This window comes from Penicillium canariense (genome assembly GCF_028826845.1).
Source record: "Penicillium canariense strain IBT 26290 chromosome Unknown utg000008l_segment0_segment0, whole genome shotgun sequence".
NCBI lineage: Eukaryota > Fungi > Ascomycota > Eurotiomycetes > Eurotiales > Aspergillaceae > Penicillium > Penicillium canariense.
Genome location: NW_026622735.1, coordinates 2,145,674 through 2,169,671, shown reverse-complemented (window position 1 = coordinate 2,169,671; position 23,998 = coordinate 2,145,674). Strand labels below are relative to the sequence as shown.

Genomic DNA, 23,998 nt, shown 5'->3' with positions numbered 1-23,998 from the left:
ATCGTCCTGTCATGCGTCACACCTCTTCCGGCTCCTGGAACCCCGATCACCACTCACGAAGGAACGGAAATCATAGATACCCGAAAGAGAAAAAAAATGGACACAAACTGGCTGACTGCACGCAATAACCATACATACGAAAATGGCCGCCGCTACTACGGCTTCAGGTCCGAATTCCCTTTCCCAGACGACAAAACGGCCGTCACAGCACACGGGGCCATCAACGGCATCTGGCATGAACTCCTAGACGGCAGAACCTTTATTGCCCCTATAGAGCCGGTCCAGAAAAAACACAAATTTCTCGAATTCGCTACCCGCAGCGGCTCCTGGACGCTCATGGTGCTGGAGCGACATCATCCTGCCCCGCGCTTAACGGGCATAGACGTGACTCAAATGTCTACATATCTCGGGTATTTCGAGAACCACGAGATTGAAGGCGAGTGGCCGTTTACTGCAAAGCAGGCATTTCATTTGATCCATGCGCAGTCCCTGGGCGGGGTGATTGCCGACTATGACGGGTTCTACGCTAATGCGTTCCGGCATCTTCTCCCTGGCGGGTGGTTAGAAGTGTGGGAGAATGACTTGCGCTTCTTTACCGATAACCCACAGAATGAGACCCGGCTGGTGGCGCTCAGGGAATGGGAGGCGCTAATGCATGAGGCGGCGGCTAGGTTTGGCAAGAGAATCAACGTGGCAGCCGAGCAGAAGGAGCTAATGCACTTAGCTGGCTTTGTACAAGTCGAGGAACAGATATTCAAGGTGAGTAAGCCTAATATGCTAAAAAAAAGATATTTGAAGACAATCCGTGTGTGTAGCTTGGGAGGCTGACTTTTGAGCACCTGCGACTAGGTCCCCTTTGGCGACTGGAGTGATGAGCCAAATTTGAAACGCACTGGGTCTTCCTATGTGTTCCAAATGCAGTATGCGCTGGAGGGATACACCCTGCGTCTATTCACCAAGACATTGGGCTGGTCGAAGGAAGACACCGATGCCTTGATTAGTCGGGTGCAGGAGGAACTAAAACAAGAGGACCTGCGGCTCTATTCATATTTCCATCTCTTTATAGGGCAGAAGCCCGCAAACGCCCCTCGAAAATAATAGGAGGGAGGGTGGAAGTGTGGAAAAGACAGAGAAAAGAATGAAGTACATTATCATGAAGCGGAATTAGGAATATGCAGCTATTGTTTGTATATAGAATACTCTACCAATTATGGCCAGTAGTAGTAGAAATAGAGACACGTTGGCCGGAGCTATCCCTTCTGTGTCAGTCGATCCATCCTGTTAATGATGCTACGTAGAATAAACTGGCCGGAGCTCCTGCGTGGCCGTGCGCACGCCAAGTAGTCGAATGTTGGCGTCCGCGCGCCTGCTCCAGACCAGGATACATATATCGTGGATATTTCCAGTGATTATGGTTCTGATAATGGGGGTGTGGGCGCTGCCACTTGTCGCTACGCGGTGTATGTGGTCGACCAGGTTAGCGTTGTAGAAAGGATAGAGTATTGGTGATAAAGGTGACCCCTGGGGGATGCCTGTGGCCACTAGTGCTCTTTCTATGGGGCCTTCTTGTATGACGAGCATGGTGCACCGCTCGCTAAGGAAGCTGGTAATCTACTATATAATAGCCTCTGGAATCTGTTGATTGACGATGCGCCTGTCTCGAAGTTTTCCGGCTCGCCCGTCCGGACTCATGGCGTAACTGCTGGAAGCGGTCGTGGTCCTCTTCGGTTGCACTCTCCGAACATGCCTACCCGCGGGCCTGGGAGACCTTCCTCCGGAGCTCCTCCAGTTTATGTGAGTACGTGGCTTTCGAATAGTGGCAGAAACGCTTCTTCGGCACCGAGTCCGACTCATTCGCTGCCTTGATGAACGCGTTAATATGATAACTTCTCCTGGAAGGGCCGGCCATTGCTCACTGATCGACGTGAGTGTCTCGCTCCACGCCTTCCAGTCCGCGTCCTTTCACTGCCGTCGTTCCACCGCGAGCACCGGGTCCCATCGGCTATCGAATTCAGACAGTATTGGAACGTGGTCGCCGGCGAATAGCCACTGACGTTGGTCCTGGCAGCGGTCACACCGTTCTGCGAGCGTGCCGGGGGCCGTTACAGCCATTCTCGAAATCGGCTTGACCAATATACACTGAGAAACTCTTTCCTGGCCCCACCGCCTTATCGAGCGAGCATCTTTAAATTGAAGGGAGCAGTAAAATCGACTCGGTAAGTTACAGTACCAAGCTACGTAATATTACACCATTGGTACAAAAACCCGTGGAATTCCATGGAACCCCGTAGAGTGGCGAGTGGCAGCTCATGCCTTGTTTCCAGATCTGCCTCGAATAGGCTCTCCGTTTTAGCCGCACGATAGGTGCACCTTTGCTGGTCACACAATTGCGACCACTATTCAGCAATGCCAGAGCTATCCCAACCTCTATAGACTAGCGTTTCAATAAAGACTAGAAAGTACAAAATATAAATCAGTTGGCATACTTTGCGCATGATCAGTCGTGACATTGCTTTTTGCCTTGGCCATAGGGAAACTATGTACTGAACCCACGGCTACTGTATTGTAAGAATAAATCGGAGGAAGATGTATAATTTCTATGGGGAGGTTAAGACACTACTTTATATCTGCAATACTTAAGGCATTTAACCTGTCTACAAGTCGCCGGGTCCTATTGTGATCAGGACCAAGGGCCTTCTCGTACCCTGCCAGTGCTCGCTGGTACATCTCCTCTGCCTCTTTCATCTTGCCCTGATCAGAGTAGAGATTGCCAAGGTTGTTGACTATATCAAGAGTAGACGTATGATCAGGACCGAGGGCCTTCTCGTAGCCTACTAGTGCTCGCTGGTACATCTCCTCTGCCTCTTTGATCTTCCCTTGATCAGGGTAGAGAAGACCAAGGTTGTTGACTGTATCAAGAGTAGACGTATGATCAGGACCGAGGGCCTTCTCGTACCCTGCCAGTGCGCGCTGGTACATCTCCTCTGCCTCTTTCATCTTCCTTTGATCAGAGTAGAGATTGCCAAGATTGTTGACTGTATCAAGAGTAGACGTATGATCAGGACCGAGGGCCTTCTCCTTGCCTGCCAGTGCTCGCTGGTACATCTCCTCTGCCTCTTTCATCTTCCCTTGATCAGAGGAGAGAAGACCAAGGTTGTTGACTGTATTGAGAGTAGACGTATGATTAGGACCTAGGGCCTTCTCCTTGCCTGTTAGTGCTCGCTGGTACATCTCCTCTGCCTCTTTTATCTTCCCCTGATGTTTGTAGAGATTCCCAAGGTTATTAACTGTATTGAGAGTGGACGTATGATCAGGACCTAGGGCCTTCTCGTACCCTGCCAGTGCGCGCTGGTATATCTCCTCTGCCTCTTTCATCTTCCCTTGATCAGAATAGAGATTGCCAAGATTGTTGACTGTATCAAGAGTAGACGTATGATCAGGACCGAGGGCCTTCTCCTTGCCTGCCAGTGCTCGCTGGTACATCTCCTCTGCCTCTTTAATCTTCCCTTGATCAGAGTAGAGAAGACCAAGGTTGTTGACTGTATTGAGAGTAGACGTATGATCAGGACCTAGGGCCTTCTCCTTGCCTGTTAGTGCTCGCTGGTACATCTCCTCTGCCTCTTTCATCTTCCCCTGATGTTTGTAGAGATTCCCAAGGTTGTTGACTGTATTGAGAGTGGACGTATGATCAGGACCTAGGGCCTTCTCGTACCCTGCCAGTGCGCGCTGGTATATCTCCTCTGCCTCTTTCATCTTCCCTTGATCAGAATAGAGATTGCCGAGATTGTTGACTGTATCAAGAGTAGACGTATGATCAGGACCGAGGGCCTTCTCCTTGCCTGCCAGTGCTCGCTGGTACATCTCCTCTGCCTCTTTGATCTTCCCTTGATCAGAGTAGAGACTCCCAAGGTTGTTGACTGTATTGAGAGTGGACGTATGATCAGGACCGAGGGCCTTCTCCCTGCCTACCAGTGCTCGCTGGTACATCTCCTCTGCCTCTTTGATCTTCCCTTGATCAGAGTAGAGAAGACCAAGGTTGTTGACTGTATTGAGAGTGGACGTATGATCAGGACCGAGGGCCTTCTCGTAGCCTACTAGTGCTCGCTGGTACATCTCCTCTGCCTCTTTGATCTTCCCTTGATCAGGGTAGAGAAGACCAAGGTTGTTGACTGTATCAAGAGTGGACGTATGATCAGGACCGAGGGCCATCTCCCTGCCTGCCAGTGCGCGCTGGTACATCTCCTCTGCCTCTTTCATCTTCCCCTGATCAGAGTAGAGATTGCCAAGGTTGTTGACTATATCAAGAGTAGACGTATGATCAGGACCGAGGGCCTTCTCCTTGCCTGCTAGTGCTCGCTGGTACATCTCCTCTGCCTCTTTTATCTTCCCCTGATGTTTGTAGAGATTCCCAAGGTTGTTGACTGTATCAAGAGTAGACGTATGATCAGGACCGAGGGCCTTCTCCTTGCCTGCTAGTGCTCGCTGGTACATCTCCTCTGCCTCTTTGATCTTCCCTTGATCAGAGTAGAGACTCCCAAGGTTGTTGACTGTATCAAGAGTAGACGTATGATCAGGACCGAGGGCCTTCTCCTTGCCTGCTAGTGCTCGCTGGTACATCTCCTCTGCCTCTTTTATCTTCCCCTGATGTTTGTAGAGATTCCCAAGGTTGTTGACTGTATCAAGAGTAGACGTATGATCAGGACCGAGGGCCTTCTCCTTGCCTGCTAGTGCTCGCTGGTACATCTCCTCTGCCTCTTTGATCTTCCCTTGATCAGAGTAGAGACTCCCAAGGTTGTTGACTGTCTGAAGAGTGGACGTATGATCAGGACCGAGGGCCTTCTCGTACCCTGCCAGTGCTCGCTGGTACATCTCCTCTGCCTCTTTCATCTTCCCCTGATGTTTGTAGAGACTCCCAAGGTTGTTGACTGTATTGAGAGTGGACGTATGATCAGGACCGAGGGCCATCTCCCTGCCTGCCAGTGCTCGCTGGTACATCTCCTCTGCCTCTTTCATCTTCCCTTGATCAGAGTAGAGATTGCCAAGGTTGTTGACTGTATCAAGAGTAGACGTATGATCAGGACCGAGGGCCTTCTCCTTGCCTGCCAGTGCTCGCTGGTACATCTCCTCTGCCTCTTTTAGCTTCCCCTGATCAGAGTATAGAATCCCAAGGTTATTAACTGTCTGAAGAGTGGACGTATGATCAGGACCGAGGGCCTTCTCGTACCCTGCCAGTGCTCGCTGGTACATCCCCTCTGCCTCTTTCATCTTCCCTTGATCAGAGTAGAGAAGACCAAGGTTGTTGACTGTATTAAGAGTGGACGTATGATCAGGACCGAGGGCCTTCTCGTACCCTGCCAGTGCTCGCTGGTACATCTCGTCTGACTCTTTCAGCTTCCCCTGAACAGAGTATAGAATCCCAAGGTTGTTGACTGTATCAAGAGTGGACGTATAATCAGGACCGAGGGCCTTCTCCTTGCCTGCCAGTGCTCGCTGGTACATCTCCTCTGCCTCTTTCAGCTTCCCCTGATCAGAGTAGATGTTTCCTAAACTATGGAATGCTCCCCACACCGCAATATCATCGCCTGACCAATCCCCATGACATACATAATTTGCGTGTGGAATAAGCCGTTGTTGAATCTCGGAATAATGTCTGTCACTTGCACTGGGGACAGTGTATCCAACCGATATTAGTGCCAGTTCACTGAGCTGGATCGAATCCACATTTTTGTCTGCGATGGCAAGGTGAAGACACCAGTCTTGTACCACTGGGTGCATAGCATAGCCTCCGTTTTGTTCCTTAAACTCAAGGAGAGAGAATCCGATGAGCGTCCTAACACCGTTTTTGAACGCCAGTCCGCTTGATATAGTCCTTTCGAGCCAAATTGGGAGATTTGAGCTACAACGGCTGCTTTGTATTAATTCATACCAGATATCTCGATTATCAAAGCGAGCAAGTAGCAATAGCAGTGACGCTGCGTCCGGGTTCCGCTTCTGGATCTCGTCATATGAGATCATCCAGCTTTGTAGCATGTTACCTTGTTGGTACTGGCGTTCAGGATTCGATTGCAGCTGTAGGTCGGACCAAGACTCTTGGTAAAACTGCAAGTACTCAGTAATACTGGTTCCAGTTTCATGCATAAACGCCCCGGCAATGATGATTGCCAGTGGAAGTCCATCTAGACGGCTCGCTAGAGCAACGGTATCTATATATGTTGGTATCATAAAAAGTTTGTGTGATAAGTTTTTTAATACCTGGATTGCTCTCAACCTCCTTCGCTGTATTCTTCACTGATAGACGGCTACTTTGTAAGAGTAGCTGGATCGCATCCTTCAAGTCAAGTCTATGGATAGGAAATGACGTCCCCAGCTCTGTCAACCCTTGCAGCCGAGAGGTAATGAGAATAGAGCCATGGTCAGCTCCAGGGAAGAAGTCAGCAATATCGTATGCATCACCGATAGGGCCACACGGGGAGTATTGGTCCACGTTGTCAAAAATAATGAGCCAGCGTGAGTTTCCCTCTATTGCTAGCCACTTTAACACATCTCTAGCTCGTTGCTCCACCTCCTCGTTATTCATTGCCACGTCAGTATGTGACCGTCCTGGCAATCGGGGCAAGATAGAACTCAAAGATTGCAATAGCGTGCCGCGGTCCTTACCACTCAGCCAGAAGATAGCAGTAAAATCGTGTTTGTGGTCTCGTGCGAAACGAATCGCTAGTTGTGTCTTCCCCATTCCCCCAAGCCCATGAAGAATTGTAACTTTCCGTGACTGGGAATCCGTGGGCCGTAAATACTGCCAGAGTTGATCTAGCTCGCCTTGCCTTCCCAAGAAATTCTCAATCACTGGCACAGCCGTCAGGTCTAATGGGACGTCAAAGCGGTGAACTATAACGACTATTTAGCAATCATTTCAAACTACTTAACGAGTACTGTAGATATTCTCTCACCAGAGTCCGCTAGAGTGTCTCGTGCCGTCGGGGTACTGGCAATCTGATCGATTGGGACCATCAAGAGAAGCTCTTTCGCATAAGCTGCCGCTACGGCTGCCGCATATCCCTGCCACTCCTCATTCTTGTGTGAGTCAGCGTAGTCGCAGATCCCCCGAATAACCAGACATGGAAAGTCATTCATGAGTCCCGCCGCTTCCATCTCCACACAATATACCCCCAAGTCCCGAGCTAGCTGATCGCGCCGCCTGCTATCTTTCACTACCTGATTTGCAGATCCAATCAGTCCATAGTGGATGACAGGTTCTTCGTGCTCTCGTTGAGGCCGTAGAGATAGTTTGGTTCGATCACAGTGCATACAGGTGCTAGATGTAATATGTTCATATTCTGCTTGGAATAGACAATCCTCTTGGGTTGGTCGGGCGAAATTTGTAGCTTTGTGCGGCGCTATTTTGACTTTAATGCTAGAAATGAACTCAACCACTCGAGTATCTTCTGTGAGGTGATGAGCTTGGAGGGTAGCGAGAGCAGTCAACAGAACCTTGGGGGGCCGATTAAGCATCCCTGTCCGCTGGAATTGATCACCGCTTAACGCTTTACCAAGATCATATTGGATGACGCCTCCAGAAGTGCACGTCGGCTGGCTCACTACAATATCCCCTAGTCGAATATCCGCATTGCTGCTTGGCACTCCTCCGCCGATACCAACCATCAAACCAATGCGGATGGCGTGGAAAGTAGACAGCAACTGCATCGCAACCGTTGAGGCTGGAATATTGCCGTACGCGCCACTCGGTAAACTGGCAATGACGATATTTTGTTCCCCGATGCTTCCAAGTATATATGTATTTTGATCCATCGGCGGGCGAGGTAGAGGTGGGTGTATTTCGTCTAACATCAGCTTCGCGGCTGCCGTCTCCACAGGTAGGGCGGATATCCATCCGACCGTGTAGTCGTCATAGGATAGAGGGGCCCTGGCCATAATGAACTATTATGGATCGGATTTTGCGACGGGGACGTCTGGTTGACTAGATCCGTAAAAGAATATGAGAGACAAAGATGTCTTAGAGCGCAGGCACATGAGAATGAGTGCCGAGAGTTTGTCAGGGTGCGGGGTGGAGGTGAGGCTGAACACAGACCTCCAGTCTCCCAGTTCTGAATTCACGTGTCTTGCACTTGTACTAAACCAGAAAAGGACTGGTATGCTATATCGTGCTGGCTTGGGCGTTGCCAAACGAAGTCATAACGGGTCTTAACTACTTCAGCCGGACCGGTCCGCTCCTAGCGTCATCTAAGCCACTTGTACAGTAGAAGATGGTTAAATAAAGACAACATTGCTTGCGTACAGCAAAAGCAAGGTGGTGGTCGGGCAGCAACAGCACCCACTCTGCGTAGAATCCCGTAGAATCCCGTAGAATGAATTGGTGCATATGTCTCTAAGTCGGAAGTATTATCGGCCCGCCACATTCAGGAGCTGACCCACTACTCCAAGTCCACATAGCACAGTCATTCAGACAGCCATTCCACTTTATACCGAGCAACATGGCACCAAACCTCAAACCCGCACAGCTCGAGCTTATTCATCATATGATGCAGAGTAACTCACTAACGACGTCTCAGATGGCCCATGCTGCCGACTGCAGCAAACAATCCATAGTACGCATACGCTCCAACCTTAAAGTATTCGGGAATGTTAGGGCGCCGCGAAATGGTGTTGGATGCCCGCGAAGCATCACGCCGTCCATGATCGAAGCTCTCTGTGATCATCTAACGGACAAGCCGGCATTGTATCAAGATGATATGGCCCTCTTCCTCTGGGACGAATTTGGAAAGCATGTGACGATACAAAGCATCAGCAGAGCGCTTGCTTCCGTCGGATGGTCGAAGAAAGTAGCTCGACAGATTGCAAAGGAACGAAATTCAGATTTGAGGGACTTCTACCTCCACAATCTATCTTCTTTCAAGTCTTACCAATTCGTCTTCGTGGATGAGTCAGGCTGTGATAAAAGGGCGGGGTTTCGACGAACCGGTTGGTCTCCTCTCGGTGTAACACCAGTCCAAATTTCTAGGTTCCACCGGGATAGACGCTATTAGATACTCCCTGCATATGCTCAGGATGGAATTGTCCTCCGACGGGTATTTCAAGGCGCTACCGATGCCGATGTCTTCGAAGACTTCATCGAGCAACTTCTTCAGCATTGCAACAGGTGGCCGGAGCCAAGGTCGGTCCTCATCATGGATAATGCTTCATTTCATCGTACGGAGAAGATCCAGCGGATGTGCTTAAATTCCGGCGTTAAGCTGATATATCTCCCCCCTTATTCACCGGACTTAAACCCTATTGAAGAGTTCTTCTCCGAGCTCAAGCAATTCCTTAAGCGAAAATGGAAGGAGTATGAAGTGAACCCAAACCAAGGTTTCGATGCCTTTCTTGAGTAGTGTGTTAACGTGATTAGATCAAGAGTATCAAGCGCCAAGGGTCATTTCTGGAATGCGGGTCTAATAATTGATAAACCCTAATTCCCTCGCCTAGCTGCATTGAAGATATCTTAAATTATAATGTATAGATGCCTAAAAGAATCCACCATAAACAATGCTCGCATTAAATATCCGCTTCGTTTATCACGCATCCGTTGTAGTTCTCCACCCAGTACCTAATATCCTTGACAAAACGCCTCGTAATACCCCACTTAACACTACGCGCTTTGAAGTAATTAGGATCTTTGTCTTCATCAATCTGTGCTAAGTCCAGTCCATCATCTAGGGCTACATCGCACGCCTTTCTGACCTCGGCTTTCAATACCTCGTCATCTAAACGGGACTATTGCCAGCTGCTATATTCTCTCACAGCAACATCGAGAAGACCTGAAACATGGATGGCAGGAACGTCGACTAAAGAGGCAAGAGTATTCTCTGGAAGTGCGGATGTTGACAACCCGGGTTCTTGTGGCGCTTGTGTTAGAAGCACATTTGTGATAGTAATGGGAGGGCAGCTTGTCTCGGCGGTAGATCGATTATTAGCCCGCAGTCTGTCGAGCCGTTGTCTCTCTACCCTGTAGATTTGCTCGCGAATCATACTAGGCATATCTTCATGCGACTGTAAGATCCCACCGCTCTGCACATATTTTACCAAGCTCTCCAGCTGATCCCGGTAGAGCTTATAGTGTTTTTTGCCATAAGGATCCTGCCAGCAGTGCGGCCCGAGTTCACAGGACCCAGGACAACGCATCAAAGCATATACCTCTTTCTAGGCAGGCGGCTCTCCGGAAGCTGCTTCCTTAGCAAAGATCTGTCGGTCTCGCTCTTGAAGCATTCGCTGGGTAGCAGACGAAGTGCCTCGCTTATCAGTCGTCCTGCCACTTACGTTTAAGCTCGAAGCGTTCTCCATATAATTGAATAAAATGACCAGTCTCAGTTTCTTGCCAGCAAGAAAAAGGTCTCCCCAATCGAAAAGCTGTTTTTCTATAGAAGGCCAATCAATGTTAGTTCCATCAAACCTCAGAGTAAGGCCCTTCTGCCGAGTGGCGGATACGATAACAGACGTGTCGTCCGATTCAAGTTGTCGATGTGGATACTTCCGTACAAGTAGCTCCTTTAGCTTTGGTTGCAAAAAGAGCCTCCAGTGAAATCGAGGGGCTAGAACCAGATCTTGTTCTGTATCTTTCGCCACCGTCCTGTCATTGAGTGTGACCTTCCACTCAATCAAGTAGTGGATACAAGTCGGTAGATCCTCGTTATATGTTTGACCTTCCTCCTAATCACCGAACTGGAGTAACGGAAGACTATTCTTTTGCGAAGTAGTTTGTTATGGCGAAGCGTAATTGATAGGGGAGATAGGATCGACGTTGATAAAGCTTATGTCGGACGGGGAGGCGGGTGACCAACGGAAATTGCCAGGTGTCAGTGCATATTGTGACGTATCGCCCCACGGGTCAAGCGCTATGCTTTATTGAACGCCATAATCATCCTGGCTAACGACAGAACTGGGAGTCATTTTCTTGGGCCTCCTGTAACGACAGACTAAGGGTGAGTGATTATTAGTTGAGGCTTACACCATCAGGAGCCGTTGAGGGTGCTGTTCGCCTACAAACAACCGCCAACTGGTTCAGGATGGTCGTTGGCCGCTAATATCACTTGTTGAGGTTCTCTGGGCCAAAGAGACACCCTCGTAAGTGATGAATAGCAAACACCGCACAAAAAAGGAGAAGAAAGAGGTTGCCCAGCAGATCATCGAGTTGCCTGGCGCTAGGTGGCCTTCCCCACATGAGTTGCGATCCACCACGGGTTTCCATGAAATTCCACGGGCTTTCTTTTCGTACGGATAATGTAATCTTACGTCGCCTATTACTGTAACATACACGGCGCATTTTACTGCCCCCCTCAGTTAATGCGGCCCGCTCAATAAATGATCTACGCTAAGGCCTTGGCGGTGGGGCTGGGAATGAGTTTCTCAGTGTATGTTGGTCAAGGCGATTTCCAGAATGACTGTAGATCAATCGTCGTCTTCGCTCCATCATACGTTGTCATTCCCCTCTTAGTGAGCAGCTGTATGCCATGGTCGCCCATGGAGCAGATCATGTCTTCAACATCTTGATCCAGCTGGGACGCCTGACTAACATGGCCACCAGACCACAGCGGGTGGTGCATGTTGAAGTCCCCCACGATGGAATGATGGTCGGCGCTCCCCGTGCTTCCCCACTGTTCGCTTCGTAGCCTCAACGTACGTTTTGCTGCCGCTGCGCTTTTTGCCCTCTTCGCCGCATCCTCGCCATGCATCTTCCCTGCCATATACACGTTATGCACGTGCATGTTGCCCATTGTTGTTTTGACCGTCACTGTGCGTTAGTCTCTGGAGTGGTGCTTAACGACCATGTCTTCGGGTCGATACGCTTACTCACATACGTGCAGACGCGCGGGCGGCCTTTGTGCCCTGCACCTCTCCCGCACCGAAGAGATGCATCATCACCTTATCCTTCGATTTCATCGTGTTCGCCTGCGGTATCCGGAGCGTTTTGTCTAACATTTCGGCTGGGACGTGTTGTGAGACGCCCTGTTGCTGCGAGTGACAATAATACGGGCTTAACAGACAGAGAGAGAGAGATTGCGGGGCTGTACCACAAAAGTAAGGGGTTAAAGTGTGTTCCAACATTTGAAAAAAGAGAAATCACCCCGTGACTAGATTAACAACTATACAAATTGATTCTAACTACTAGCCTCTGCCTCAAGGTCTTCCCAACTCCAAACCGGCCCAACACAATACGTAGTACCCACCTTCAACAGCCCCGTGCAATCTCCAGCCGCACTACCAGCGAGACTGGGGTTGACCTGGCGGAACAGGTCGCTTGTGATACCGTTCGACGTGCAGATCTTCGCGCACGTCTCATCTGCCGCTGTAACCGTGTACCAGCTGCCGCAGTAAAGGGTAGTGCCATTGGCGACAGTGCTGTTGGCGGGCGGCAGGATGGCAGTACTTGTGTAGCCCGTGCTGCCACCGGGTGCGACTACGACTCCAGGGATGGGGTTGGAGACGTTGTAGATGCCACCCTGCGGCGACAGGCAGAGGGTGCGGCCGTGGATCCAGACAGTGGAGACGAGGTTGTCACAGAAGTAGTTGATCCACGGATTGTAGGCGCGCAGGTTTCCGATGCCGATGCCCGTATCGAGCTCGATGGACTCGCAGGTATCGGTGTCCTCCAGGATGTATAGCTCGTGGCAGGTGAGCGGAATGCAGAGCTCGTTGCCTATAGCCAGCGTAGTGCAGTTGGTGATATGGTCGGTGTTGGCGCTCTGCAGGGCAGCTGAGCCTATCGAGTAGGCCAGTGCCACACTGTCGCAGCTGTCGCCAGCCTTGGAAGTGTAGGTGACGTCAGTGAAGCAGGGGATGGCCTCCTGCTCGATGGGCACGTATTGCGGATCCTGCACGTCCGTGGGGCCAGTCTCGACCCCGCAGGTGCTATAGATGTACTCAAGTCGCGCCTTGAGATATGGAGACTCCAGCGGGGACTGGAAGATGGAGTAGGGCGACGACTGCATCATGCGGTTCAAGTTCACGTAGCACCACGAACACAGCTCGTTCTGCGGCATTTCTTCGTACGAATCGACAACCTTGAACGTATCAATCAGATCTGCCTTGTTAGTTACAATTGTATATCATGGTAGGAATGACGGGTGAAAACATACTGTTGCAGTAGCCATCGGTGTCTGGATCTTTCAAACAGGTCTCGTTGTATCCCGTCCAGATGGTGCCTCCTGCGCGTGCAGGAAAAGTAACGGCCGAGTTGATAGTAAAGTTCTGGCCCTGGCATGCCGAAGCAACACCGTCATAGTAGCTTTGCAGAGACCGGCCACAGCCAGTGTCGCACACGGCGTCGGTCAGGTTCTTGCTGTCCAGGGACCCGCGCATCTCGGGCTGCTGCCAACCTTCCAACATCTCATGGCACTTGATCCTCTGCTTCATAGCCGTCTGGCAGCCTGTCGTCAAGTCGACAATACGGCTGCTGTCATCGCGGTAAATCTGGAATCCTTCAAACTTGCGTTCACCAATGGTGGTATCGGACGAATTGCGCACCCACGCGAGGATGGACGATAGGAAGCCGTTGCGGTTGTCGACGGCACGCGTGACGAGCTCGCCAACGGGTGATACCATCTCAACAATAGCCTTGGTGCACAGATTGTAGATCCAGACGTCGTTGCTCTGCTCAATGAGGAAACCCCGCTGCTGGCAGTCCTCGGTGTTCACGCAGTCCTGGCTATAGTCCGAGAACCAGCTGTACAGCCCTGCACCCAGCATATACACTGTCTCTGAGTCTAGGATGCGTACAGCCCACGAGACGGCGCAGGTAGCTGACCCGGTGTCACAGTCGTCAAACGTTGGATCGTCCTTGAAGAGACCGGTGGTAAAGGGCTGCGGCGCCTTGGGCGTCGGCTGGAAGTAAGGAGACTCGGTCTGGATCATCCCGAGCACAATGTCTTTGGCGCCAGAGAGCTGGTACTGGTATAGAATGCAGTGCTCCGATGCCGTGCCATATAGCCACGTTGGGCCCTGGCTCTCGATCAGCACTCCACGGCCGACATAAATGTCGATTTGGTCCTGCGAGATCTTGTCGAGGTCGTGGTCCGCCACCCACACCCACACGTTTTCGATATAGGCAGAGCTCTGGGCCGTCATATGCAGTAGCAGTGAAGCTGCTTTGCACGCGGGATTGACGGATCCAGACAGTTTAGGGCAGTTTTCGGACTGGAGATCAGTTCCAATGGCACCGCCGACTCGGAAATGAGAGTCTAAACATATTAGCACCGTAACAGATATACAGAGGGACGAATAGAAAGAAGAAGGAATAATGTACCCCATAAACCAGATGAACCCTGAATTGACTCGTGTACGTTCCACTCCATCAGCACTGCTCCCGCGGTGTTTCCAGAGACAGTAAAGAGCATATCCTGAATCTCCACCACGCCGATATCACCAGGCTGTCCAACCTTGACCATGACCCGCGGGTTCATTTCATCCTGGAACTTGGCACCCTTAGCCATGATTTGCGACCAAGCCTGGCCAATGATGCGACTGCCAACAGGGACATTGAGTGTGTCCTTGACGACGTACACTCCGAAGGGGAAATAGACAATAGACGAGAGGTTGGCTGCATTCTGGAGAATGACATTAAGAATCGGGCCATCATCTGTGACTCCATCACCCTTGGCACCTAGAGACTTGACGTCCATGATCTGGGCCATGCCAATGTCGTGGTACTTGGGGCGACGGCGCGTAAAGTAGTTGGGATTGACATGACCAGTGGCGGCGAGCAGAGATGCCGTGCGATTCATGGCTGGAATGGCCTGTCCGTTGACGAATCCACTAACACCTGACTCGCTCGAGACCATACCGAATCCCCAGTTATCAAGGAAGACCTGATCACCACCGGCTACTAGGGTAGTGCCCAGCACGTCGTCAACAATGGCGTCCTGCACGTTGAAGAAGCCCGTGTTCTGCACCAGCAAAGCTGTCGAGTTTTCCGAGTATAGCGATGTTACGATACCCTTCGGTGTGTTGGCAATCAGGGCATCGGTGACAATCAGCGAGCCAACGGGCTGGCCATTGCTTAGGGGCCCACCAGCGCCACCAACAATGATGATGCCCGTGGTGCACGACTCAATAATGATGTCCTGCATGGTCCACGCCCAGTCCCAGTGGATCTGCAGGGCCGTTTTACAGTTAACAAACACCAGGTGGCTGGTGGTGAACTGCTGATTGCCAAAGTAGGCGCCAAAGTTACCTCCGACAAATGTGAGGTCAGCGAGGAAGCCGCCACTGCCGTTCTCCATGTAGATGCCCTGCTGCGTGCTGTCCGCTAGAGCGTAGAATTCAATATTCTCCAGCGAGGTGCCCTGTGCCACCTGCCAGTGGATGGCACACACGTACGCAGACGGATCCGTGAGCCGCACGTCGATCTTGAAGTTCTTGACGCTGCGCAAAAAGTTGTTCTGGTTGATATACCATTCTTCTGTGTCGCTCACGTACACATCGGAAGTAATAACGCCTAGACCGACAAAGCTTGACGCCGCCAGAATTGTTGGCACTGTGACCGGGTCACCGAGGAATTGCGTGTTATAGTACTGGATGATCGAGCTGCTGACCAGATAGGTGCCAGGGGGGAAGTATACAACGGCCGGGTAGATAGTACTGGAGCCACAGTCGGCACCGCAGCGGCCTCCGTCTGCAATGGCCTTGTTGATAGCTGCCGTATCGTCGGTCACTCCGTCGCCAACTGCTCCGTAGTCCATGACGTTGCGCCACACCTTATATCCAGAAGGCGCAAATGGGCTGCCGCCGCGTTGTTGCATGGTCGCCATCCAGTAGCTGGTGGCCGCTCGCTTGCTTATCGGCAGGGTCTCCTGATTCTTCTTTTCGTCGCCCTCGGACGGACTAAAGCCATTGAGGCCACTAGGTGTCTGCAGCTGCTGGGGTGGGAAATTGGTGTCATTCGAGCGCAGTGCATACTTGCGGCGCATGCGGGCAGCCACTTCCTCATGGTCTCCAGCAGGTATGGCCGGGGGAGCAGACTCAGCGACGATGCGCGCAGCTTCTCGGATATCGTCGGGGATAGAGTATGAGTAGCCGAAGCTGCTGTTGCCCGTGGAGCGTTTGGTCACGCCCTCCGATGGGCTGTCAATATCTAGAGCCGGCGCAGGGGTTCTGGCGCCGGTATTCTCATTGGTGTCATCGAACTCATACTTGTTGAAATGAATGTTTTCCAGACGCAGCTTGTTGGCCACCGAGAGAGCCTCGAGAGCCTTGCGCACCGTCTCCTTTGCATCCTGTACGGCAGCGGAGGATGCGGGAGACAACGAGGGAGAAGAAGAAGTAGTAGTAGAAGAAGACACAGCAGAGGAGGCACGGGCATGATGGAGATGCTGGTGAGCAGCATGATGGCCATGGGCAGATACGTGGAAAGCCAGCAGAGCCCAGCAGAGAGCCGTGAAGAGGACCCTCAGAGGGGGAATCTGGTCGAGCATCCTGCACTGCAGACTCCTTTTTCCTCAGTCTTGTTTTGATTCTCTTGGGGAGATACCCTCTCTTACTATATCTCAAAGGGGACCTTGGACCGGAAGGGAAAAAGGAATTGCAATTCCCACTCGCTAGTCTGCCTCATGGCTTCTTCCGGTGTCGGCAATATACCTACAATAGAGCGGCTTGAGATAAGAACCAGAGTAGTATTCATTACGAAGTACTCACGGAAGGAAGGCGACGCGAAAGGCAAGAGACAACCAAGAGAAAGCCAAGAAACAGCCAAGAGAAAGTCGAGAAACAGCCAAGAGACGAGGTCAGCTATGTTCGGCATCAGGGTCCAATCGAGACCCTGAGGCTATATTAGCTCCTCGATAGCGTGGCCCGGGTACAGTTAGCCGCGAACTACGCTCTTAGTGGGAGGAGCCCTAAGCACCCGCTGCACGAGGGTGGGCATGCTAATCTCCGGAGACCCCGCCTAATGCATCCGTCGCTACACTCCAGCGCCGAACCCCGTCCTATACAAGGGATTCTTATACTAATGATTTGTTTTCGAGTGCCCGATAACGGTGATTCTTACCGATTGTGAATTAAGGAACTAGAAAAAAGGCCTCATTCTCTAAGCGAGCTCATCGATAGTCAAGTGTAACTCTACCTTTTCCAACATCCGACTACTACCATCCAGTCTTGGCAATTGAACTATTTCTATATTCGGCTTTAGTACTAGGGGGGCGATGAAATTATAGTACACATTGCAATTTCCTCTATCCTGCTTTTCTTTTCCTTTCTTTCATCCTTCCATACCATTTACCTCCTCGCCAGCTGAAGTGGACAGAGCATACCTGGTAGAGTACCTAGGTTGCCTGCACCATGCTGACCCGGCTGCTCTTCTTGGTTCTGGCCCTGTGCAGCTTCCTGCAGGTACAGGCCCAGGACTGCAGTGCTTCGAATCCTTGTGCTACCGGATGCTGTTCTAGGTATATCTCTGATCTTGGTCCTGCTTGAACCCAAACCAATAGCTGACTTTTACCCTAGCTCGGGTTACTGCGGAGTTGGAGACGAATTTTGCGTATGTCTTCGTTTGTGAGGATTAGGGTGTAGACTACCCAGGTTGTAGATTTCATCAGCTGATCTCTCTCCAGGGTGCCGACTGTGTGGCTAGCTGTGACTTCCAGGCGGAATGCGATGCTAACCGGCCTTGCGCGAATGACGCCTGCTGTTCTTCTTCCGGATTCTGTGGCCTCGGGCCAGACTGTGAGTGACTTGTTTATTCTAGACTATACTACGAGTGTCATAATTGGTGGCTGACTGTAATTTAGACTGTTCAAAGGAAAACTGTGTTGCTGGCTGCGATAATAAAGCCTATTGTGACCCTGGTGGCTATGGCGAATTTGCAGAACACGCCAAATGTCCCCTCAATGTCTGCTGCAGCAAGTATGTGAAATTGATCATGAGAGATTAAGATAGAAATGAAAGGACAAAAGGCTAATGTGATGTAGGTGGGGATACTGTGGCATGACTTCTGAGTTCTGCGGCGACAAAAAAGTCAAGCGTCCTTCAGCTAGCTACAGTCCGAGCACGCCTCTGTATACCATCGTCGGCTACTACGAGGGTTGGTCACATGAGAGACCATGCCATAGCTTCTTCCCGGAACAGATTCCATTGGGAATATATACAGTTGAGCGACCCCTTGTTACTCAAAGTGCGCTGAGACCAGAGAGGCTAACGAGACCACTAACCGCAGCACCTCAACTATGCTTTTGGCGCCATTGACCCGGACACATTCGAAGTTAAGCTGGCCTCAACAGAGGAAGAGGACCTGATCAAGCGGCTTGCTCGACTCAAGACCCAGGACCCCGACCTCAAAGTCTTTATTGCGCTAGGTGGTTGGTCGTATAACGACCCTGGCCCGACCCGATCCACGTTCAGCAATCTAGCTACATCCAAAGATGCGCAAAAGAAGTTCTTCAAGTCTCTCATCTCGTTTCTCTCCACATATAATCTCGACGGTGTTGATCTTGACTGGGAGTATCCCGGTCCAGATGACATTGTAGAGCGCGGTGGCCGTGAAGAGGACTTTGCCAACTTCCCTACCTTCTTGCGTGCACTGAAAGAGGCTCTCAAGAGCGCCGGGGGACGTGATGGACTGACCGTCACGCTTCCAGCCTCGTACTGGTTCCTACAGCACTTTGATATTGTTGAGATGGAGAAGCATGTTGACTTCTTTAACATCATGACTTACGACTTGCACGGTGCCTGGGACCGGGGCAACAAGTGGCTGGGGCCATATTTGCTTGCGCACACGAACCTGACGGAGATCCAGGATGCCATGGATCTGCTTTGGCGCAATGAGATCCCAAGCAAGAAGGTAGTCATGGGCACGGCTTTCTACGGCCGGGCCTTCACGGCCACATCAACGTCGTGCATGGAGCCCGGCTGTACATTTGAGTCAGCGGGCAACAAGGGACCGTGCAGCCGTGAAAATGGCATTCTTCTCAATAGCGAGATCATGGACATCATTGACGATAGGGGCCTGACGCCGACACTGTACAAGGAGGCTGGAGTCAAAGTGGCCCACTGGGACGACCAGTGGGTGGCCTACGACGACGAGGAGACACTGCAACTCAAAGTCGACTATGCGCTGGGACTGAACTTGGGCGGCGTCATGGTATGGGCTGTGAGCCATGATACCCCGACTCGCCAGTTCTCCAATGCGTTCTACGCCCGGGCAGCTAACCGGCACGGCATGATCCTCAAGGAGATCGACGACAACCACCACGACCAGGTGCAAATCAAGAAGACGATCGACCAGTGCAAATGGACCAACTGTGGTGACGGCTGTCCCAATGGCTACCAGCCAGCTACGCGCATCGACGGCAACAAGCACAATGTGGGCGAGCTCATGATGGACAGCACTGCCTGTGAGAACGAACTCCACATCCTGTGCTGCCCTGAGACGTCAATGCCGACGTGTGGCTGGTACAAGCACTCCAACAGCTTCTGCGACTATACCTGCCCAGACGGCACCGTCGAGGTGGGCAGCACCAATGGCGGCTGTCACAGCGGCTACCAGGCTGCCTGTTGCAGCGTGGGCACCAGTGATAAAAAGATGCCCAGCATGGACGTGTACGACAGCTGTGTATGGGCCGGTGAAGCCAGCGACTGCAACGCCGACTGTCCCATCCTGAAAAAATATGAGCAGCTGTCGTCTGCCGAGGGCAGCGGTGCGGTCAAGTGCAAGCCCGACCAGGAACGCAAGTACTGCTGCTATGATGATGACGACAACAAGTGGACCGGCGGAGATTGGTACAAGTTTGAGAACATGTTCGTGCAGTTCGTTGACGATCCACTGAGATGCTCGTCCGACTGCCCAGGCAACATGTATCGCCTCGCCATGGAGCGAACGGGCGTGTGCAAGAACAAGCCCGGCGCAATGTCGTACTGCGCACTCAACAGTCGCTACGACACCGAGTGGAAGGAACAACAGAACGTCACCGACCTCAAGGACGCCCTGGGTCACTTTTTCCAGAGCCCTACGTGCCCTAATCAGGACTCTGGAGGCCTCTCTACCCGCGACGTCAGCGATTCCCAGGCGCGGACCCAGGCTCGAACTGTGCTGATTTCCATCCTGAGCGCAGCATACTATAACAGTGACCTGATCGCCGACTATATCTCGTACTGGAACCTGAAGATCCAGGATTATTACTCCAATCTGCAGTTCCCGGGCTTTAGAGATGATCTTAACGACTGGTCCGGCAACATTTACAGTCTGGACATCGAGAACCTGGCCGACGACATCCTGTGCAATCTTGAGGCATACGACGATCTAGCCAGCTCCAGCCCGGTGCTAAGCTGTTCGGCGACAAATGAGTGCGCCGACGCAGATAGCGACTGCGCCAACGCCGAGTGGGACGAGACGTGCAGCGATTTTTCGACGATAGAAAAGCGCGTTGGAGCTAGCCGGTTGTACTGCTTTGTATATGACGACCAGACTGGAGGCGAGGGGGATACTGCGATGCATTCTTCCCAGTACCAGACAGTCAGTGAGCCTTCGCGTAACAGTGATGTCCGGCTGCGCGTAATTATATATCGCGACCTGGCCGACTGCGCCAACACTGAGGTGCAGATGGTTTTCCTTCCCAGTGGAAACACTTACAATGGCCGGCCAGTACACAGTAAGTCCTGCTGATCATATCACGATGAATTCTATCGAGCTGCTAATGTCTTTTCCCTCCCCCAAGTGGAACATATCATGGAGATGAACACAGAAGGACGCTTCTTATCCGACATCACATACGGCCGACTGGATGAAACCTCGATCAACGCGTATACTCCTGTACCAGCTGGTTTTGTATCTGACGCCTGGATTAACGGGCCCAATATCAACCCGGCTACCTGGGGACCGCCCATCGGAGGAGGCCAGAGTCTCACCAATTCCTGGTGGCCCTCTGTTCGCATCTTCGAGGCGTACGGCAGTCTCCGAAACCAAGACAACTTTTTCATTCTCGATGCCTATCTCAACTTCCTCAAGAACCGGGTCAGTCTTTTTCTTTCTTTTGTTGGATCTCAAGAACTAACTGTTGAACAGGTCTGGATGTGGCGTCGGTGGAATCGAGGACCACTGGCCGATAGTTCCATGACAACCTACGTTAACGACATGACAAATCCTGACCGGGCATTAACGCGCATGCGCAGTGTCATTACTATATTCCGCTATCTCAACGCCGAGGAGGTGCGTCGTGCCCTACGCGCTCAGTACCGAGAGATCGGTGCCGAGCGGTGGATTGCCAACCAGGCATGGAACTTGGCGAATCCAACACAAACATTTGATATCCGGCCCATTTGGATAGCCTGGTTCAGGAACCACGTCAATGGCATGATCACGACGTCGACCAGCTTCCTCAACCGGTGGCTTGATGACATGGAAACAAACTGGCAAGGTCAGACTGGGCCTTTGGCTGTGCGGGTGCTGGGGGACATTGAGCGGTTGCGGGTGCAAATACGTAATGGAGCTGTGAATATTCGGATCGATGACTTTTAATTCGGGTTAGCTCTAAACAAATGTATATCTAGTGTGTATATGCCGTTAATTGGATGATTTTACATTCAGAGTTGATGTCTTTGAATGCCCAGTGACTATGCTGAAGTCTGAACAAAGACAAATTCATACTTGAATATTCAGACACGGATTTTGTTTAATAGCCGAGGACAGCATTGGGGGAACCTATGCCTTCCATTTTGAAAGAGAATACGATTGAAGGACGAAGCACCCTAAGAAATGGGGTCATAATGAGAAATGCAGGCCATCAAAAAGTAACTCACAAGATAAACAGCGTCGTGAGGCCACAATGCTGCTTCGGGGATAGACTAAACGCGGACTGAGTGCTCAGTAGATGCAGGCCTCTGATAATTCTCTGAGCAATCAGGGAGTCTAAGCCCGGGTGGACTGAAATATAATTACTCAGTAGGTCTGACTCCAAGGGCTCTCATAAAAGCAATGACTGCTAAGAAAGGAAAGCCCCAGCATAGGAAGTATGGTACATTGAGTCTCCTATGTACTACTGTGTATGGCATAACCTTCTATCTTATCTATTCCACAATCCACATGGCTTCAATTACTGTATGCTACATCTGACGGAATCGGGCTCGAAAAGCAGCAGTCCATCGGATCTTGCTAGTTTACTCGAGCGTCCTCTCAACCGGGCTCGTCTCGCCGTCCTCGTTGGCGAGTGACAGTTCCTGGCTAATGAGAGGGCATGTCAGCAATTAGGATCAAAGCCCTGAGCCCACCAAGCCTCCGAGTTCCCTATGGTCTCTTCGTGGAAATTGAGTGACTCACCGTTCCAGAGCTCCGCATAGACTCCGTTCAGGTCTAGCAAGTCCCGGGGTGACCCTGTCTCCACCACCTCGCCATCCTTAAGCACCAGGATCAGACACTATGGAGGTAGTGTCTACTGTTTTGCAGAGAGCTTCCATACAAACAGGCCCATCTGGTTAGCCCGGTCAGCTGCTCCCCTCTACCACACGTCCGTCAGGTGATCTCCAGGTCCATCGTCATGTCATGCGTCACAAACATATCTAAATTTTAAGCCATTCAGAGTATTATTTTGATATATTACCATGAAATGCAATGTAATTTAGGCATTCAAGATATAAATATATCTCTTCGTTAATACGTATAGTTATTTTTCTATATTGCGCTAGTAGGCTAGGAACGCTATGTAGACTATAGGACTTTAATGTCTTACCTAAAAAAGATATAGTCGTTAAGATATGAAGTTGTAATTTATCGCGTTTAATATGGTGTTTTGGGTTGCTCGCTCGGCCGGGTTGCTCTCGGCCGGGAATTACGTTATGTTTTTGTATGTTTACATACTGTAGGCTTTGTAACAGCCGAATGTCGGCCGCACGGACCGCAAAACGCCCGCCGGCTAGGGGTTGACCTCTCAATAGGCCTTTCCCCATGATTTCGGCTGATTCCTTCGATACCATCATCATTCGATTCAATCAGCTTCGTCCTATTGGATATCTTACATACTAGCATATACAGAAATAACCTATTCTATTAGTTATAAGCCCGAATACACACTAAATATTATCAAGATATAATCAACGAAGCCGTTGCCCCAGCGTCCCCTCGACTTTCAGTCGAAATCGTTTCATCTGCTCACTGAGCAGGGGCTGAGCAGCGCTAAGCGGACTCAGCTGAAGATGTGACTCATGATCCGCAGTCCTCATCTGTCATTGCCCGTGGCGCTCTCTTAATATCATGACCTCCAAACTCCCCCTGAATGGCGCCGAGGCTCCCTCCCTCAAAGCTCGAAATGATTCGGCATATGATCCTTAGCAAATCACTGACTACATCGCAGATGGCTCAAGCCGCGGAATGTAGTAAGCGTTCCTTCATCAACATCGGCAACAACCTTCGCTGGTTCGGAAATGTCAGAGCACCACCAACTCGTGTTGGCCGACGACGAAACATAACCCCTCCGATGATACAGGCCCTGTGCGACCAACTACTCGGAAAGCCTAGGTTGTATGTGGATAAGATTGTGATCTTTTCATGGGAAGTGTTTCGTGTACAGCCCACAAATTCGAGCCTTAAGCGGGCATGGACAGTACTATCTCTTGCAAGCCCATCCCTGAAGCCTTATTTGACCAGTAAGAATCTCACTAGACGGCCAGTGGTAAAGTTGTCTCTCCATCTTCATCCTCATCGTCATCTTCATTCATAGCCTGAAGTTTATGTTGACCTTCCTTAGAGGTGACTTTCCTCCCTCTAATAGCAACCCAAAGCAACTTCCCCTGCAACACACCAAAAATCACATTATCGACCAGCGGCCACAAAAAGAAATTCCACGACTTTATCAAAGCAGGCCATGGCATAGCAGTCAACCCCATCAAATGTTTAGTGAACCAGGGCCAGACCATCACAGCCCAGGACATAGTCAGAATACCGTGTACCCCAGCCTGACTAGCGATTCCGGCGAGGCTCAAGGGGGACGCAGAATCTAGCTTTGTCGGACCTCGCGTTGAAAATGCAGAC

At 51.1% G+C, this 23,998-nt stretch overlaps 4 protein-coding genes across 4 annotated transcripts; 2 read left to right on the top strand and 2 right to left on the bottom strand.

The window, feature by feature from the left end:
* Positions 1 to 96: 96 nt before the first annotated feature.
* On the top strand, positions 97 to 1,098 carry N7482_010716 (S-adenosyl-L-methionine-dependent methyltransferase; the record flags this gene model as incomplete). The annotated part of the gene is made up of 2 exons (XM_056692840.1): positions 97 to 759; positions 850 to 1,098. 2 exons carry the CDS (start codon positions 97 to 99, stop codon positions 1,096 to 1,098), a joined length of 912 nt encoding a protein of 303 aa, XP_056538797.1.
* A 1,518-nt stretch (positions 1,099 to 2,616) lies between these two features.
* Positions 2,617 to 7,929, bottom strand: N7482_010715 (uncharacterized protein; the record flags this gene model as incomplete). The annotated part of the gene is made up of 3 exons (XM_056692839.1): positions 2,617 to 6,203; positions 6,253 to 6,885; positions 6,948 to 7,929. 3 exons carry the CDS (start codon positions 7,927 to 7,929, stop codon positions 2,617 to 2,619), a joined length of 5,202 nt encoding a protein of 1,733 aa, XP_056538796.1.
* A 4,220-nt stretch (positions 7,930 to 12,149) lies between these two features.
* N7482_010714 (uncharacterized protein) lies at positions 12,150 to 16,460 on the bottom strand (the record flags this gene model as incomplete). The annotated part of the gene is made up of 3 exons (XM_056692838.1): positions 12,150 to 13,072; positions 13,128 to 14,228; positions 14,294 to 16,460. The coding sequence occupies 3 exons, from the start codon at positions 16,458 to 16,460 to the stop codon at positions 12,150 to 12,152; spliced, it is 4,191 nt and encodes a 1,396-aa protein (XP_056538795.1).
* An 862-nt stretch (positions 16,461 to 17,322) lies between these two features.
* On the top strand, positions 17,323 to 21,493 carry N7482_010713 (uncharacterized protein; the record flags this gene model as incomplete). The annotated part of the gene is made up of 8 exons (XM_056692837.1): positions 17,323 to 17,373; positions 17,472 to 17,521; positions 17,595 to 17,706; positions 17,783 to 17,886; positions 17,952 to 18,144; positions 18,197 to 20,627; positions 20,694 to 20,989; positions 21,041 to 21,493. 8 exons carry the CDS (start codon positions 17,323 to 17,325, stop codon positions 21,491 to 21,493), a joined length of 3,690 nt encoding a protein of 1,229 aa, XP_056538794.1.
* Positions 21,494 to 23,998: the final 2,505 nt, after the last annotated feature.